Source organism: Rhincodon typus, chromosome 38, assembly GCF_021869965.1.
Source record: "Rhincodon typus isolate 14 chromosome 38, sRhiTyp1.1, whole genome shotgun sequence".
In the NCBI taxonomy this organism is placed as follows: Eukaryota; Metazoa; Chordata; class Chondrichthyes; order Orectolobiformes; family Rhincodontidae; genus Rhincodon; species Rhincodon typus.
Window position 1 is genome coordinate 20,653,996 of NC_063369.1, and position 18,394 is coordinate 20,672,389.

The following is an 18,394-nucleotide window of genomic DNA, read 5'->3' on the forward strand; positions in this document are numbered from 1 at the left end:
GGCCCTTCGGCTCTCCAAGCCTGCGCCAACACATTTTGGCCTTCCACAATAAAACTATCCTCACTTATAGGATCCATATCCCTCTATTCCCTTCCTATTCATGTACTCGTACAGGTGCTTTTGGAATGCTGCTATTATGTCTACTTCCACCACCTTTGGTAGTGCATTCCTTGCATTCACCACCCTTTGTGTGAAAAACTTACCTGGCACATTTATTTCAAACCCATTCCGCCCACCCCCTGCACCTTGAATGTGTGTCCCCTACTAATTGATCCCTCCACCCTGGGGAAAAGCCTCATTACCTGCTGCTTCTTGTTGCTGATCCATTTTGGATCTACCTTGCCACATTCCCCTGGCTTTAATGGACTTTCAGTTTATGGCCTTAACAAGAGACAAGTTACTATCTATGCTGACTACATCAAATGCGCAAGCTTCATTGATCCTCATTACTTCATTAAAAACTCAACCATGTTAATATAATCTCAGAGCACTTAAGGAAGTGTCCCTAGATATAGCAGATGCATTGGTGATAATTTTCCAGCATTAAGTAGACTCTGGAAAAGTTCCAATGGACTGGAGGGTAGCTGATGTAACCCCACTCTCTTTAAAAAAAGGAGAGAGAGAGAGAAAATGGGGAATTATAAGCCGGTTAGCCTGAAATCAATGATGAGCAAAATGCTAGAGTCAGTTATTAAGGATGTAAGAACTGAGCATTTGGAAAGCAGTGACAGAATTGGCCCTCGTCAGCATGGATTCACTAAAGGGAAATCATACTTGACAAATCTTCTGGAATTCTTTGAGGAAATGTCCCATAGAGTGGACAAGGATAAATCAGTAGATGTTGTGTATTTGGGCTTTCAAAAGGCTTTTGACAAGGTTCAACATGAGATTAGTAAGGAAAATTAAAGCTCATGTTATCAGAGGTAATGTATTGCCATGGAGAACTGGTTGACAGACAGGAAGCAGAGAGTTGGAATAAATGAGACCTTTGCAGAGTGGCAGACAGTGACAAGGGTACCAGAGGGCTCAGTGCTGGGACCCCAACTGTCATAACGTCATTAACAATTTGGATGAAGGAATTGAATCCAAATTTACAGATGACACTAAGCTGGTTGGCAGTGTGAGGAGGATGCTAAGAGGCAGCAAGGTGACTTGGACAGACTGGCCGAGTGGGAATATACTTGGCAAATGCAATATAATATGGATATATAAGGTTATCCACTTTGGTCGCAAAAACAGGAAGGCAGATTATTATCTGACTCGTGGCAGTTTAGGAGAAGGTGAGGTGTAATGAGACCAGGGCATGGTGGAACATTCTGAAGGTTGGCATGCACGTGCAGCAGGCGATGAGGAAAGCTAATGGCATTCTGGCCTTCATAGCGAGAGGATTTGAGTATTGGAGTAAGGATGGCTTGCTGCAGTTATACAGGGCCTTGGTGAGGCCACGCCTTGAGTGTTGTGTGCAGTTTCCTAGTCCGAGGAAAGACGTTCTTGCTGTTGGGGGAGTCCAGCGAAGGTTCACCAGACTGATTCCTGGAATGGCAGGACTGACATATGAGGAAAGACTGGATTGACTGGGCTTGTACTCACTGGAATTTAGAAGAATGAGGGGGAGTGGGGGGGTGGTCTCTCATAGAAACAAGTAAAATCCTGATGGGACTCGACAGGCTAGATGTAGGAAGAATATTCCTGATGTTGGAGAAGTCCAGAACTAGGGTCACAGTCAAAGAATACGGGGTATGCCAATCAGGACTGCGATAAGGAAGAATTTCTTCATGCAGAGTTGTGAACCTGTGGAATTCTCTCCCAGAGGAGGCTGTTGGGGCTAGTTCATTAGATATATTTAAGAGCTGAACATGGCTCTTGTGGCTAAAGAAATCAAGGGGTATGGAGAGAAAGCAGGATTGTTTACTGAAATTGAATGATCAGCCATGATGATATTGAATGGTGGTGCAAGCTTGAAGGGCTGAATGGCTTACTCTTGCACCCATTTTCTATGTTTCTATCCTCTATGTAACTCCAGACCCACAGCAATATGATTGACCCTGAAATGGCCAACTTGCTAAGTATCAAAAAAGGAATGGAAGTGGACATTTCACTGGAAATGGCAATAGCAAACTCGGCAACCCTGCAAAGTTCTCCTTATCGACAGCAGGGTGTGAATGCCAAAACTGGGAGAGCTGTCTCACAGACTAGTCAAGCAACAGCCTGACAGAGTGGTGTTCTCAGAATCATACCCTCCAAACAATGTCTCAGACACCACCATTAACATCCTGGATATGTCCTGTTTCATTGGCAGGACAGACTTGGTAGATGTGACAGAACAGAACAATAGAATTGGAGGCAGGTGTTGTGGGAGTTCTCAATGCTGAATCTCATGGTAATATGTCAAGGAAACCTGTTGATTGCAATGCACTGCTGCACCCCACCCACCCACTCCCCCAATTCTGTTGATGAATCAACAAATCACCATATTGATCACTATTTGGAGGAAGCACCTAGGGTGGAAAGGGTACAAAATATACGCTGGGTAACTTCAATGCCCATGATCAAGAGTGACTTGCAGTGGCGACCACTGACCGAGGTGGTCAGGTCGAAAAAAGATATAGTTGCCAGACAAGGTTTACAGCAGGTGGTGAGGGAAGAACACATTTGACCACGTGCTAACAGCTGCACATGTCCATATCTGTATTGGTAAGCGTAACCACTGCATAGTCCTTGTGGAGATGAAGTCTAGCCTTCACATTGATGATACCTTCTATCATTTTATGTAGCACTGTCATTGTGCTAAAATGGGATATATTTCTGGCAGAGCTAGCAATTCAAAAATGTCTATGAGATGCTGTGCACCATCACCATCAGCAGAATTGTAGTCCAACATAATCTGTAACATCATGGCCCAACGTATCCTCCACTCTACTATTATCACCAAGCCAGGGGATCAACCCTGGTTCAGTGAAGAGTGCAGGAGGCCATGCCAGGAGTAATACCTGACATACCTAAAAATGATACGTTAACCTGGTGAAGCTATAAACACAGGACAACTTGCATGCCAAACAGCATAAGCAACAAATGATAGGGTAAAGTGATTCTACAACCAATGGATCAGTTCTCAGTGCTGCTCTGAGCAGCTGCCACATCCAGTTGAGAATGGTGGTGGACAATTAACTCGCTGGAGAAGGAGACTCCACAGATATCTTTTGCTCCTGTACAATTGAGGATAGGGATAAGGTTGAAGCATTCAGAACAATCTTAAGCCAGAAGTGCCAAGTGGATGATCGATCTCAATCTTCTCGTGAGGTTCCAAGCATCACAGATGCCACTGTTCAGCCAATTTGGTTCACTCCATATATATCATGAAATGGCTGGGATTACTGGATACTGCAAAGATTATGGAACCTGACAAAATTGCGGCAATACTTGTTTTTAAGAACTTGCCACAGCCCTAACCATACTATTCCAATGAAACTACAACATTGGCATCTGCCTGACAATGTGAACAATTGCCGTGGTATGTCCTGTACACAAAATTACCGCTCTATCCATCCACCCTCAATTATGAGTAGTTTCGCTTTATCAAAAGTGCTACCAAGCCGCACTTGCTTAGCAATACCTGCTCACTTATGTCCAGTCTGGGTTTTGCCACAGTCACTCTGCTCCCTACCTCATTACAGTGTTGCTTCAAACAAAAGACCTGAATTCTAGAGGTGAGGTGAGAGTGATATCGAGACCATATTGACCAAGCGTGGCATCGAGCAGTCCTAGTAAAACTGGAGTTAATGGGAATCTGGGGTTAAAAGCTCTGTATGGAGTCATACCTGGCATGGTAGTGTCCTAGTCCCAAACATCTTCAGCAATCTCACCAATATCCTATTCACCATCGTAAAATCAGAAATGGGGATGGCCACTGATGTTGCACAATGTTCAGCACTATTTCCAACTCAGTCTTGCTTCCGAATGCAGAACTGCACTGTATGCAGGTTTGTACTGGCAAATGGCCATTGTCCCTTAACATTCAATGACAGTATCATCACTAAATCCTCCATTACCAATGTCCTCGGGTTTACTATTGACCAGAAACTACACTGGATAAAGTCCTGCCACATCCAGTCATGAATGGTGGTGGACAATTAAACAACTCACTGGAGGAGGAGGCTCCACAAATATCCCCATCCTCAATGATGGAAGAGCCCAGCACATCAGTGCAAAAGATAAGGCTGATGCATTCTCAGAAATCTTTAGCCAGAGGTGCCGAGTGGATGATCCATTTTGGCCTCCTCCATTGGTCCCCAGCATTACAGATACCAGTCTTCAGCCAATTCGATTCACTCTGCATGATATCAAGAAACTGTTGGAGACACTGGATACTGCAAAGGCTACGGGCCCTGACAACATTCCGGCAATAGTACTGAAGACTTGTGCTCCAGAACTTGCCGCTCCCCTAGCCAAGCTGTTCCAGTACAGTTACAACACTGGTACCTATCCGAGAATGTGGAAAATTGCCCAAGTATGTCCTGTACATAAAAAGCAGGACAAATCCAACCTGGCCAATTACTGCCCCATCAGTCTACTCTCGATCATCAGGAAAATGATGGAAGGTGTCATCAACAATGCTATCAAGCAGCACCTGCTCAGAAATAACCTGCTCAGTGACGTCCAGTTTGGGTTCCACCAGGGCCACTCAGCTCCTGGTCTCATTACAGCCTTGGTTCAAACATGGACAAAAGAGCTGAATTCCAGAGATGAGGTGAGAGTTACAGCCCTTGATATTAAGGCTGCATTCGACTGAGTGTGGCACCAAGGAGCCCTAGCAAAGCAGGAATCAATGGGTATCAGGGGGCAACCTCTCTGGTGGTTGGAGTCGTACCTGACACATGGAAAGATGGTCGTGGTTGTTGGAGGTCAATTATCTCAGCTCCAGGACTTCTCTGCAGGAGTTCTTCAGGGCAGTGTCCTAGGCCCAACCTTCTTCAGCTGCTTCGTCAATGACCTTCCGTCCATCATAAGGTCAGAAGTGGGGATGTCTGCCGATGATTGCACAATGTTCACCACCATTCGTGACTTCTCAGATACTGAAGCAGCCCGTGTTCAAATGCAACAAGATCTGGACAATATCCAGGCTTAGGCTGACAAGTGGCAAGTGACATTCATGCCACACAAATGCCAGGCCATGACCATCACCAACAAGAGACAATCTAACCACCATCCCTTGACAATGGTGTTACCATCACTGAATCCCCCACTATCAACATCCGGGGGGTCACCATTGACCAGAAACACAACTAGCCTCACCACATTAACAGAGTGGCTACAAGAGCAGGCCAGAAGCTAGGAATACTGCAGCGAGTAACTCACCTCCTGACTCCTCAAAGCCTGTCAGCCATCTACAAGGCACAGGTCAGGAATGTGATGGAATACTCCCCACTTGCCTGGATGAGTGCAGCCCCAACAACACTCAAGAAGCTTGACACCATCCAGGACAAAGCAGCCCACTTGATTGGCACTACATCCACAAGCATCCACTCCCTCCACCACCGATGCTCAGTAGCAGCAGTGTGTACTATCTGCAAGATGCACTGCAGAAATTCAGCAACGATCGTCAGACAGCACCTTCCAAAACCACGACCACTTCCATCTAGAAGGACAAGGACATCAGACATGTGGGAACACCACCGCCTCCAAGTTCCCCTCCAAGTCACCCACCATCCTGACTTGGAAATATATTGCCATTCCTTCGCTGTCACAGCATGAGGATTGCAGCGATTCAAGAAGGCAGCTCACCACCACCTGCTCAAGAGCAACTAGGGATGGGTAAGAAATGCTGACAAGCCAGCAACGCCTTGGTAGGTTTGCGGCATTGCAGCACCAGTTCCGTGCTTAGTGAAAAAGCACACATTATCAATAACCAAAGCATATTTTGAAAAAAACTATAGTTTGGCCTGTGTTAAGAAACATGGAACATAGGGGCAGAAGTAAGCCATTCAATTCAATCGATCCTCTCTCTCAATGCCATGGTTCCATTCTCTCTTAGGCTCTCAAAATTGATTTTTTTCTTAAACATGTTCAGTAATCTGGCCTTCAAAGCCTCCAGAGGGAGAGAATTTCATAGGTTCACCACCCTTTATGAGGGGTGAAGAAATGACACCCCATCTCAATCCAAAATTCTTATGTGTAACCTGAGACCGTGATCCCCTGCTAGGGGCATCATTATTTCTGCAACTCATCTGTCCAGTTGTGTTAGAATTTTATATGCTTCAAGAGATCTCATTTCGTTCTTCTGAGCTCCAGTAAATACAGACCCATTCAACCTAATGTCTCATATATAAAAAAACCTGCCATGCTAGGAATCAGTCTGGTGAAGCTTCACCACACTCCCTCTCTACCATTTATAACTTTTCCTTTGGTAAGGAGACCAGGACTGCACAAAATACTCCCAAGTGTGTTCTCACCAACTTTCCAGGTGTTTTAAGACTTGTTTGTGTACTCAAGCTCTCTTGCAATGGGTGCCAACATACCATTTATCTTCATAACTGCTTGGTGCACCTGCATACTTACTTTCAGTTTGTGATGTACAAAACACCTGGATTCCTTTGTACATCAATCTTTCTAAATCTATCACTATTCAAATAATACTCTGCCATTGTCTTTCCTACTGAAGTGGACCGGTTCACAATTATCCATGTTATGTGGCATCATTGACACATTTGTCTTCCCTCACTCATTTAAATCACCCCAAAGCCTACTTGCATCCTCCTCGCTACTCATATGTTTATAACATAGAACAGTACAGCACAGACACTGGCCCTTCGGCCCACAATGTTGTAGCGAACATGATGCCAGATGCCAAATTAAATGAGTCCTTTCTGCCAGCCCATGGTTCATATCCCTCCATTTGTTGCTTGTTCAAGTGATTATCTAAAAGTCTGTTAAACGCCCCTATGGTATACGCCACCTCCACTACCCCTGCCAGGTACCTACCACTCTGTGCTTAAAAAAATTGCCCTTCATCTTCTTTGAATTTTCCCCCCTTCTCACCTTAAATGCATTCCCTCTAGTATTAGACATTTCAACTCTGAGAAAAGGATTCTGACTGTTAACCCTATATATACGACTCATAATTTTATAAACTTCCACAAGGTCTCCCATCAGGTGGTGCCGCTCCAGAGAAAACAACCCTGGTTTGTCCAGCCTCTCCTTAAAGCTCATACCCTCTAATCCAGGCAGCATCCTTGTAACCTTCTTCTGCACCTTCTCTGAAGCATCCTTCCTGTAATGTGGCAACCATAATTGAACGCAATACTCTAATTGTGGCCTAACCAAAGTCTTTTAAAGCTGCAAAGCTTCATAATTTTTGTACTCAGTGCCCCAAACAATAAATTCAAGCATGCCATATGCCTTCTTTACCAACTTATTTATCTGTGTGGCGACTCTCAGGGAGCTATGGACAAACAGGCCCTTAGTCCCAACAAGTCCACACCAACCCTCGGAGCATCCCACCCAAATCCATCCACCTAATCTACACATCCCTGAACATTATGAGCAATTTAGCATGGCCAGTCCACCTAATCTGCACATCTTTGGACTGTGGGAGGAAACTGGAGCACCCGGAGGAAACCCACGCAGACACAGGGAGAATGTGCAAACTCCACACAGTCGTCCGAGGGTGAATCTAACCTGGAGCCCTGGTGCTGTGAGGCAGCAGTGCTAACAACTGAACCACCGTGCTGCCCCTTGAACCCCAAGACCCCTCTGTACAACAATGCTGTTAAAGTTCCTGCCATTAATTGTATACTTTCCCTTAACATTTGATCTCCCCAGGTGCAACACTTCACATTTGCCCAGATTAAGGTCCATCTGCTATTTCTCTGGCCATATCTGCAGTTGATCTACATCCTTTGACAACCTTCTACGCTGTCCACAATTAGCCCGATCTTTGTCATCTGCAGACTAACCCGCCCATCTATGTTTTCATCCAAGTCATTTATAAATCACAAAATGCAGAGGACGCAGTACGGATCCCTGCAGAATATCACTAGTCACGGACCTCCAGGCAGAAGAACACCCTTCCACCACCACCATCTGTCTTCTATGAGATGCCAGTTCTGAATCCAAATGACCAAGTCATCATCAATCCCATGCATCTTAATCTCGATGAGTCTACTGCGAGGTACCTTGTCAATAGTGTTACTAAAACTGTAACAACATCCACTGCTCTACCCTCATCGATCACCCTCATCACCACCTCAAAAAAAAAGTCAATCAATTTAGTAAGACACCCCACACAAAAAAAACTGTCCCTAATTAGGCCATGCTTTTCTAAATGTATTTAAATCCTATCCCTGAGAATCCTTGCTAATATCTTACCAACCACCGATATGAGACTCACCGGTCTATAATTTCTTGGATTATCCCTACTTTCCATCTTGAATAGAGGAGTTTTAAATTTTGCGTTGTCAGTAAATTTGAAATATCATTCTCTTGATTCCCTTATCAAACCTGTTGGTTTATATTGTAACTAGCTGGGGCACAAGCAGACACATGAACGTGAAGCAAACAGAGTGATAGACACCGCACATGGTCAATAAGCAGGCATTAAAGATTAGGAAACAGTGCAGGCTTGGTGGGCCAAAGGGCCTGTTAACAAGCTGTCTTGTATTGTATAAGTACTGATCCTGTGGAACCTCACTTGTTACTACACTTCACTCCAAGAGAGACCCACTTATTCTTAATCAGAGATAGTAAGAATTGCCGATGCTGGAGTCTGAGATAACACCGTGTAGAGCTGGAGGAACACAGCAGACAAGGCAGCATCAGAGGAGCAGGAAAGCTGACGTTTTGGATCAGGACCCTTCTTCAGAATTTCAGATTTTCTGAGAAAGGGTCTCGACCCGAAAGGTCAGCTTTCCTGCTCCTCTGATGCTGCCTGGCCTGCTGTGTCCCTCCAGCTCCACATTTATTCTTATTCTCTTGTTTTCTGTCTGCAAACCAGTTCTCAGTCCAGGCCTATGTATTACCACCCATTCCATTCTATTAATTTTGCACACTAACCACTTATGTGGGACTTCGTTAAAAACATTTTGCAATTCCAAATACACCACATGCATTGGTTCTCTCTCATCTATTCCACTAGTTATGTCCTCAAAAAAACTGCAGTAGGTTTGCCATATTTGACTTCCCTTTCATAAATCCGTGTTGACATTGTTTGTGTTTTTGAAGTATCCTCTTGTCACTTTATAACAGACTCCAGCATTTGCCCTACTACTGATAATAGGCAAACTGGTCTGTAATTGCTGTGGTTGGTTCGCTCGTCGAGCTGGTTCGTTGTTCCGCAGACGTTTCATTACCCTGATGGGTAACATCATCAGTGCAGCCTCCGATGAAGCGCAGGTGTGTTTTCCCACCTGGTATTTAAACTGTGGGGTCCGTTGGATTTGATTACTTCATTTCCGGTTTTCCTTCGCAGTGGTGTATTTATAGGATAAGGAGAACAACCAGTTCGATTGGGACCACACCAGGATCCTAGGACAGGCCAAACACAGACAAACACGGGAATTCCTCGAGGCCTGGTTCTCCACCAAGAAGGCCATCAACAACGTAGATTTAGACCCTATATATACACCACTGCGAAGGAAAACCGGAAATGAGGTAATCAATTCCAATGGACCCCAGAGTTTAAATACCAGGCGGGAAAACACACCAGCACTTCATCAGAGGCTGCACTGAAGTTTGGTATCCAGCAGGGCAATGAAACGTCTGCAAACTAACGAATCAGCTCGGCGAGCGAACCAACCACAGCATCCACAACCCGAGCTACAAATCTACTCAAGATCCTTATACTGGTCTGGTAATTCCCTGTTTCCTCCTTCCCTCCTATTTTAAATAGTGGGGTTGCAAGCAACCCTGCAATTTGCTGAGATTGTTCCTCAGTTTTTCAATTTAGAATTTAGAAGAATCCCATAGAAACCTATAAAATTCTGACAGAACTAGACAGGGTGAAGGCAGAAAGAATGTTCTCAATGATTGTGGAGTCCAGAACCAGTGGTCTGTGTAAGGATACTGGGTAGGTCATTTAGATGAAGGATGAGGAGAAATTTCTTCAACCATAAGAGTCGTGAGACTGTGGAATTCTCTGCCACAAGGAGTTGGTATTGTTCTTAGACATAAAAGGGTTTGGGGAGAAGTGGGAACAGGATACTGAATTGGATGGTCAACCATGATGACATTGAATGGCTTGGCAGGCTCAAAGAGCTGAATGGCTTACTTTTTTTTTAATGCCTCTGTGTGCGGCACTTTGTGCAAAGCCTTTCTGACTTGGACCTTTTTTTTTAGGTTCATTCATTTATGCAGTGTGAGCATTTTTGGTAAGGCCAATAGCTTTTGCTCCCACTATTCGTCGGGGCGGCATGGTGGCTCAGTGGTTAGCACTGCTGCCTCACAGCGCCAGGGACCCGGGTTTGATTCCACCCTTGGGCGACTGTCTGTGTGGAGTTTGCACATTCTCCCTGTGTCTGTGTGGGTTTCCTCCGGGTGCTCCGGTATCCCCTCTCAGTCCAAAGATGTGGAGGCTAAGTCGATTGGCCATGCTAAATTTCCCGTAGTGTTCAGGGATGTTTAGATTAGATGGGCCATAGGGGAAGGGTCTGGGTCGGATGCTCTGAGGGTCGGTGTGCTTTTATTGGGCTGAAGGGTCTGTTTCCACACTGTAGGGATTCTATGATCTATGAATTATAATCTGTCCTTGAAAACGTGGTGGTGAACTGTCTTCTTAAACTGCTGCAGTCTAAGCTGATTTGAATGATGGAATATAAGACATAGAGAATGCAGAACCAGAACAAAATTCTGCAGTTAACTTGGCTGATCTTGGTTCAGCTTTTCAGACTTGGAAGACCTGGAGATCCCATGTGCCAAATTTTCGTCTTGTGATATATTAAGTGATCCCTGAGCTCTATTGTCAAAAACTCTTTCAACGAAAAGCAGAGCTGAAGCATTTTGTTCATTATCAAGTGAAAATTGCTTTCATTTTAATTTTGCTTTTGCTTTAATCCCAAAGGACCGGAAGATGTTGTCCACTGCACAACAGATGCTGCAGGACAGTAAAACCAAAATTGAGGTGATCCGTATGCAGATCCGCAAGGCAGTGCAGGCAGATGAGTTGCATCTAGAAGATGAGGACGGCCAAGGTAAGTGGTGGTTAGGCTCTGAGCTCACACGTGCTAGGCTTATTCCAGGAGTGAAAGCAAGGTACTGCTGGTGCTAGAGAAAATGAAAACAAAGTGTTGGAGAAACTCAAACAGAATTTCCTGGAAAAGCTCAGGAGGTTTGGCAGCATCTGTGGAGAAAAATCAGTTAATGTTTTGGGTCCGGTGACCATTCAAAACGCTAACTCTGATTTTTCTTCACGGATGCTACCAGACCTGCTGAGCTTTTCCAGCAACCTCTGTTTTTGTTACAACATCTATAGTTCTTTTGCTTTTCGTTGGAGAAACTCAAAATGCCTGGTGGTATCTGTGGAGAAAAAGTCGTAATGGACTTGAAATATTAACTCTGTCTCTCCACAAATGCTGCCAGACCTACTGAGTTTCCGCAATGCTGTTTTTATTTCTGGAGTTCTCATCATTTCTAAGCTTCATGAATGAATTCTGTAGTTATTCTCACTAAATAAATGGAAGTTTAATAACCATTTAATGTTATTTGGATGAATGTTGAAGTGCTGGAGACATCTTGTGAAACAGTGAAAACGCCACACGTATCAGTGTGTTTAGCATTTATCAGAATCTGTTTCATGCTCACGTTCACAATTTTGAAAAACTAATGCTGAAAATAAAATAAGCATCAGGAAATTATCTTTATGTTTACTGTAGTGAACACAGACAGCTTTGAGTTCAGTGCAGTTACCACCAGGGGTTAGTTTGATTCTTGCTACAGATTTCACGTGGACGAGGAGGTGTTAAATTGATTAAGTTCAAATATTGCTTCTTAAAAAAGAACTTATTGACATTTCAACAGACAAATGATGTTAAATGTTGAGCACATTGTTATCTTACAAGTGTCATGTGAAGCGGCTCATAGGCCATCACAGCAAACAGGAGGCCATTGTGCCTGTGCTGCCTCTGAAGAGAACTTTCTAATTAATCCTACCCACTACTATTTTCTCATGGCTTTAGAACTTTCTCTTCAATGCAAATCCAATTTTGATATTAAAGTTACTGTTGCCTCTGTTCCCTTTTCTCTTTCAGGCAGTGTATTCTAACCATAATGTGCTGTTTATTGATCTTCTGCCAGTGGAAACTGTTTTTCCTTACTTATGATAAAATTCTTCCATTTAGGACCAGTCTGATTTATTTTACCATAATCTCATCAGTTCCTTTTAACTCTCCAGGCTCTTGTAGTCTCTCTACACAACTGAAATCCCTCAGCAGTTCTAAAGAAGAGTCAAATTGGACTCAATGTTTCTCTGTTTCTCTCTGCACATATACATGTCTGTTGAGCTTCTCCAGCACTCTGTTTTTATTTAAGATTTCCACCATTTGCAGGTTTTTTCCCTTTCATTCAAGTTCCTCATCCTCAGTTATGTTCTAGCAAATCTGTCTCATGAACACTGTCCAAGATTTTGACATTTTTGCTAAATATGTGATGTTCAGAATCGGGCATAATACCCCAGCTGAGGTCTGGAAGAAGTCAGGATGCATAGCAAAACTGTTCCATTAGGTTGGGGACATTTGTGTCTTGTTTCTGAAGACACGGCTGTGGGTGGTGGGTAGTGAGCACGTAGCACATGGAGATGGAGCCAGAGAGAGAGAGAGAAAGAAATATAGACAGGGAATGAGAAAAGCTAATAATGGGAACAATGAGTAGGTGAAAGTGGGTTAGTTCTGCTGACAGGGCTTGGGGATTGGTAAAGGACATAAGTGGATGTGTTCAGGCTCTAAAATTATTAGAACTCGATATTGAGTCTTGAAGACTGCAGGGTCCCCAAACGGAAGATGAAATGCTGTTTTTCCAGCTTGTGCTGAACTTCACTGAGACACTGCAGTAGGCCCGGAACAGTCATGCTGCCCAGGGGACACAGTCTTCAGTTTAAATGGCAGGCAATTGGAAGCTTGGGGTCATCTTTAGAGAGAGAACATAGGTGTTCTGCAAAGTGGTCACGCAGTCTGCATTTGCCCGTCCAATGTAGACGAGGCCGCGTTGCGACTAGTGTATGCAATAGACTAGATTAAATGAAGTGCTGGGAAATTGCTGCTTCACTTGGAATATCTTTCTGAAGCCTTGGATAGTGAGGAGGGAGGAGGTAAAGGGGCAAGTGTTGCATGTTTTGCAAATGCATGGGATGGTGCTGTGGAGGTGTGGGGAGGTGTTGGAAGAGGAGAAGGAGTAGACCAGGGAGTCCCTGGGAGTACTCCCTGTGAAATGGTGATAAGGAAGAGGAAGGGATTACATGTCTGGCAGTGGCATCCTGTTGGAGGTGGCAGAAATGGCGGCTTATGATCCTTTGAATGCCGATGCTCGTGGGATGCAAGTAGGACCCTATTGGTGTTGTGGGAGGGAAGAGAATGGGTAAGGGCAAAAGTGTGGGAAATGGATTGGACAGCCAGCCAGTGATGCCTATGTCCATGAGTGAAGTTTTTTAAAACAAAAGAAACAGAATATGATCTTTGTATCTCTGATGTTTTTCCACCATTAATGTGGAGCACTGCTGATCGGTATTCTGCATTCCCAACCTCCCCAGCCTCAATAGCTTTTAAGGACAGTGCTGTCCAAATATCTGCTCCCTTTCTATAAAGAAATGTTTCTGAACAGCTGGGCTCTTTAATATTATTGTCCCCTTGGTCTGGGCTCCCAACAGAGAAAATTGTTTTTTCTGTATCTCTACAAATCTTTAAACTGCTTAAACAACTCAGTTAGGTGACCCTTTAATCTTTGACATTCACACCTATTTTCTGCAGAAATGAGGAATGTGATATTTTTCCTGAAGTCTGGCACCAGAAAGATACAGGCGAATCAGTCATTCAGCCCAGTAAGACCATTAGGCAACAGAGCAAAAGAGGCCACTCAGCCCATTGAGTCTGTTTCACCATTCAGTGCTGATCTGATAATTCTCAACCACACTTTCAATACCTTTGAGCCCACCCTGTCATTGTAAATTATAGTTAACCATCTCCTCATTGCGATATCGTCCACTCTCTTCCAGGGATTAATCTGGTGAACCTCTGTTGCAGTCCTTCTATGGCAAGTATATCCATCCTTGGACAAAGAAACACAATACTCTACATGATATCTCACCTAAGGCTTTATGTAACAGCAGCAAGGCATCTTTTATCCTGTGCTCAAATCTCCTTGAAATGAATGGAAACATACCTTTTCCCTTTCTAAGTGCTTGTTGCTTCTGCATGTTGGCTTTTTGTGATTCATGGACCCTTTCAGACAAATTGAGAGGCATAGATAGGGTAAACAGGAAGAAACTTTTCCCTTGATAAGTGAACAGGGAGCATAGTTTTAAGGTAAGGGACAGGAGGTTTAGAGGAAGAAGGTTTAGGGCGGCATGGTGGCTCAGTGTTTAGAACTGCTGCCTCACAGCGCCATGGACCAGGGTTTGATTCCACCCTTGGGCGATTGTCTGTGTGGAGTTTGCACATTCTCCTTGTGTCTGTGTGGGTTTCCTCCGGGTGCTCCGGTTTCGTCCCACAGACCAAAGGTGTGCAGGTTAGGTGGATTGGCCATGCAAAATTGCCCATAGTGTTTCAGGGATGTGATTAAACATGGGAAATATAGGGAAAGGGTAGGGGGTTGGGGTTGGGTCTGGGTGGGATGCTCTTCGGAGGGGCGGTGTGGGCTTATTGGGCTGAATGGCCTGTTTCTACATTGGAGGGATTCTATGATCAGGATAAGGAAAAATTTTTTCACCCAGAGATTGGAGGAGTCTGAAACTCACTGCCTGTAAGGTTGGTAGTGGCAGAAGCCCTCGTACTATTTCAGAAGTATTTAGATGTGCACTTGCGATGCCAAGACATGCAAGGCTATGGACCAAGGGCTGGAAAATGGGATAAGAATAGTTAGCTGGTAGTTTTTGACCAGCATGGACGCGATGAGCAGTTTTCTTTGACTCTATGACACTCCTCATTCCTGATCTCTCAACATTTCTGCCTGTGTTTTCCTGTCAAAGTAAATAACCTCACATTTATTCACATTTATATTGTTCTGATCCCAGCTGATGTTGTTACTGAATAATCTGAAATCTGGCTTGATAAATCATATTTTGTTTAGTTTTGGTTTTGATCAGGTTGTCTTTCACTATGCACTATGTTTCAATGTTGGATTTCATTATAACAATGAAATGAAAGTTTACTAACTAAAATGTGAATATAAACTGGGATAAACTAATTTATTTACTTATAACACAAATTCAAAGACTTTTAAACACAAAATAAAAGTGTAATCCATTAATCCCCAAACACACTTCTGTAGATCCCAGAACAGCACAGTACCAACCCACATTCCTTTTATGGTACTCCTATTGGACAATCCCTTTCTCTAACACCTCAGTGGGTTTAATTTGACTTCAACCTCCCTGGGAAAATCTGATTACTTCTTTACTGAGCCATCATACACCTGAGCTGAATATACTCAGGTTCAAATAACCTCTTCAGGATTTTGTCCAAACACTTGCTGCCTGGAACTATTACTAGTCTTTATTCTTAATGTAATCTAGTGGTAACAAATTGAATCATCATCTCTGCCCTTTTCAGGAGAAATTTTACTAAGAATACTTTTGAAGAACTACTTAAAATTAAAAATAATAATCAAAAAGCTCTTTCACTCTAAGCTTTGGGGGCTTTCCCTAAGCTTGAAGAAAAGTCCAGAAATTACTAACAGATCTCTTGAGACGCAATGCTAATTTTACCACCTTAAACCCATTTAGGGGAAATGAAAACTTAATCGTTTTAAAAACTAGCCCTCAACCAGTTTCAAGAATATCACACACAACAATCACGCTTGTTATTCATTCCTTTAGATACACAGAAAAACCCATGTGTCACTACTTCAAAAATATTGCCTACATAAATGTTAATTTCTTTTAAGTCTTCAGATGTACAAGTGCAACTTGGTTGGCTGGTATTTCTAGACACTTTTTATGTTGTCCTAAAGTTATACAGCATGGAAACAGACCCTTTGGTCCAGCAAGTCCATGCCAACCAGATATTCTAAACTGCCATTTGCCAGCATTTGGCCCATAACCCTGTAAACCCTTTCTACTCCTCTACCCATCCAGATGCCTTTTAAATGTTGTAATTGAACCAGATTCGACCACTTACTCTATTCACACACCACCCGCTGCATGAAAAAGTTGCTCCTCAGATCCCTTCAAGATCTTTTACCTGCCACCTTAAACCTATGCCTCTAGTTTTGGACTCCCCTACCCTGAAAAAAAGACCTTGGTTATTCATCATATCCATGCCCCTCATGATTTAATAAACTTCTATAAGGTCATCCCTCAGCCTCCAACACGCCAAATAGCCTCAGCCTATTCAGCCTCTCCCTATGGCTCAAATCCTCCAACCCTGGCAACATTCTTGCATTCTGCCATTGTCTGTTCTCTATTATAAAATCTCCAGTCCCCATCTGCAGTGGACCCTAATTTATCCTTGAGTCATTTTCCTTTCATGTATTTTTGCTAGAAAATTTTACTTTCTGTCTTTATAAAAAGCATATGCATAGTTATACAGCATGGAAACAGACCCTTCGGTCCATCTCATCCGTGCCGACCAGGTTTCCCAAACTAAACTAGTCCCATTTGCCTGCATTTGGTCCCTAACCCTCCTAAAGCATGTCGTGTTCCAACTTAGCCACTTGTGTTGCCCCTTTTAGGAAGCTGTGGACTTGCACCCAATGTCCTTCTGTATATCAATGCTCCTACGTGTCCTGCTATTTACTGTATACTTTGTTCTTGCATTTGACCTCCCAAAATGCACCACCTTACACTTGTCCAGATTAAACTCCATCTGCCTTTATTCTGCTCAGCTTTCAAATGGATTTATATTGTACTGTATCCTTTTGATGACCTTCCTCACATCCTCAAACTTACTAATCAGATCACCTTCATTTTTATCTTAATCACTTACAAATATTACACATAGCAGATCTGATCTCTGTGGATATTCACTGGTTTCAAACCTACAACCACTTCCATCTAGAAGGAAAAGAGCAGCCGATACACCAAGTTCACTCACCATCCTGATGTGGAAATATATTGCCATTCCTTCGGTGTCACCAGGTCAAAATCTCCTACAAAACATTGAAAGCCAAACTACAGTGGTTCAAGAAATTTGCTCACCATTCACTTAGTCCATAAGACAAGAAGTAGACCACTCAGCCCTTCAAGTCAGCTGTACCATTCAATGAGATAGTGGCTGATCTTAAAACTGTCAACTCTACTTTTCTGCCTTCTCCTCCATAAACCCCTATTTCTTTACTGATTTTTTTTTTATTCACTCATGGAATGTGGGTGTCTCTGGCTAGGTCAGCACTTACTGCCCATCTCTAATTTGCCCAGTGAGCAGTTAAGAGTCAACCACAGAGCTGTGGGTCTGTAGTCACGTGTAGACCAGACTAGGTAAGGAAGCAGTTTCCTTCCCTAAAGGACGTTAGTGATAGGTTTTTTCTTACAATTGACAGTGGATTCATGATCATCATTAGACTCTTAATTCCAAATTTTTATTGAATTCAAATCTACCAACTACCACGGCAGGATTCAACCCCAGGATATTACTGAGTCTCTGGATTAACAGTCCAGTGATCATACCACTAGGCCTATGTCTACCTGAACCTTGAATATACTTAATGATCTAGTCTCAATAGCCCTCTAGTGAGAAATTCCAATGATTCACAACACTCAAGAAATTCCCCCTCATTTCTCTCTGAAATGTGTGACCCCTTATTCTGAGATCTTGCCATGTGGTCCAAGACTCTTCCACAAGAGGAAACAATATTTCCACATCTACCCTGTCAATTAGGTCACCTTAATGTGCAGGTGCCAGTGTTGGACAAGGACTGTAACCTGGTGTTGTGTGATTTTTGACCAACAGATTTATTTGAAATCACAAGCTTTCAGAGCCTCGCTCCTTCAGGTGTTAGTGAGAGAGGTGGCATCAGACACAGAATTTATAAGTAAAAGATCAAAGGGTATAGAACTGATGGGAACGTATTGAACAAACCTAACATGGCTGTTAAATCTTTAATCAGTTAGAAAGGAGATGCAGGTTTTGATTGATTAATATGCAAATCCCAGAATTTCTTGCAAGTCACTGCCCCGACATAACTAAAGGTTTTATCTGCATACCAGCGATGATGTCCCAGGTCAGGCAATACATTTTAGGTGTGAGGTCTTGTTTAGAGA

The 18,394-nt window shown here is 43.3% G+C and overlaps 1 protein-coding gene across 1 annotated transcript in view; it reads left to right on the forward strand.

The window, feature by feature from the left end:
- Positions 1 to 18,394, forward strand: part of pkn1a (protein kinase N1a) — a 255,923-nt gene that overhangs the window by 82,998 nt on the left and 154,531 nt on the right. The window contains exons 4-5 of the mRNA XM_048617854.1: positions 11,051 to 11,180; positions 13,947 to 14,017. Of these exons, the coding sequence (XP_048473811.1) occupies positions 11,051 to 11,180; positions 13,947 to 14,017 (201 nt within the window). The remainder of the gene's footprint in view (positions 1 to 11,050; positions 11,181 to 13,946; positions 14,018 to 18,394) is intronic.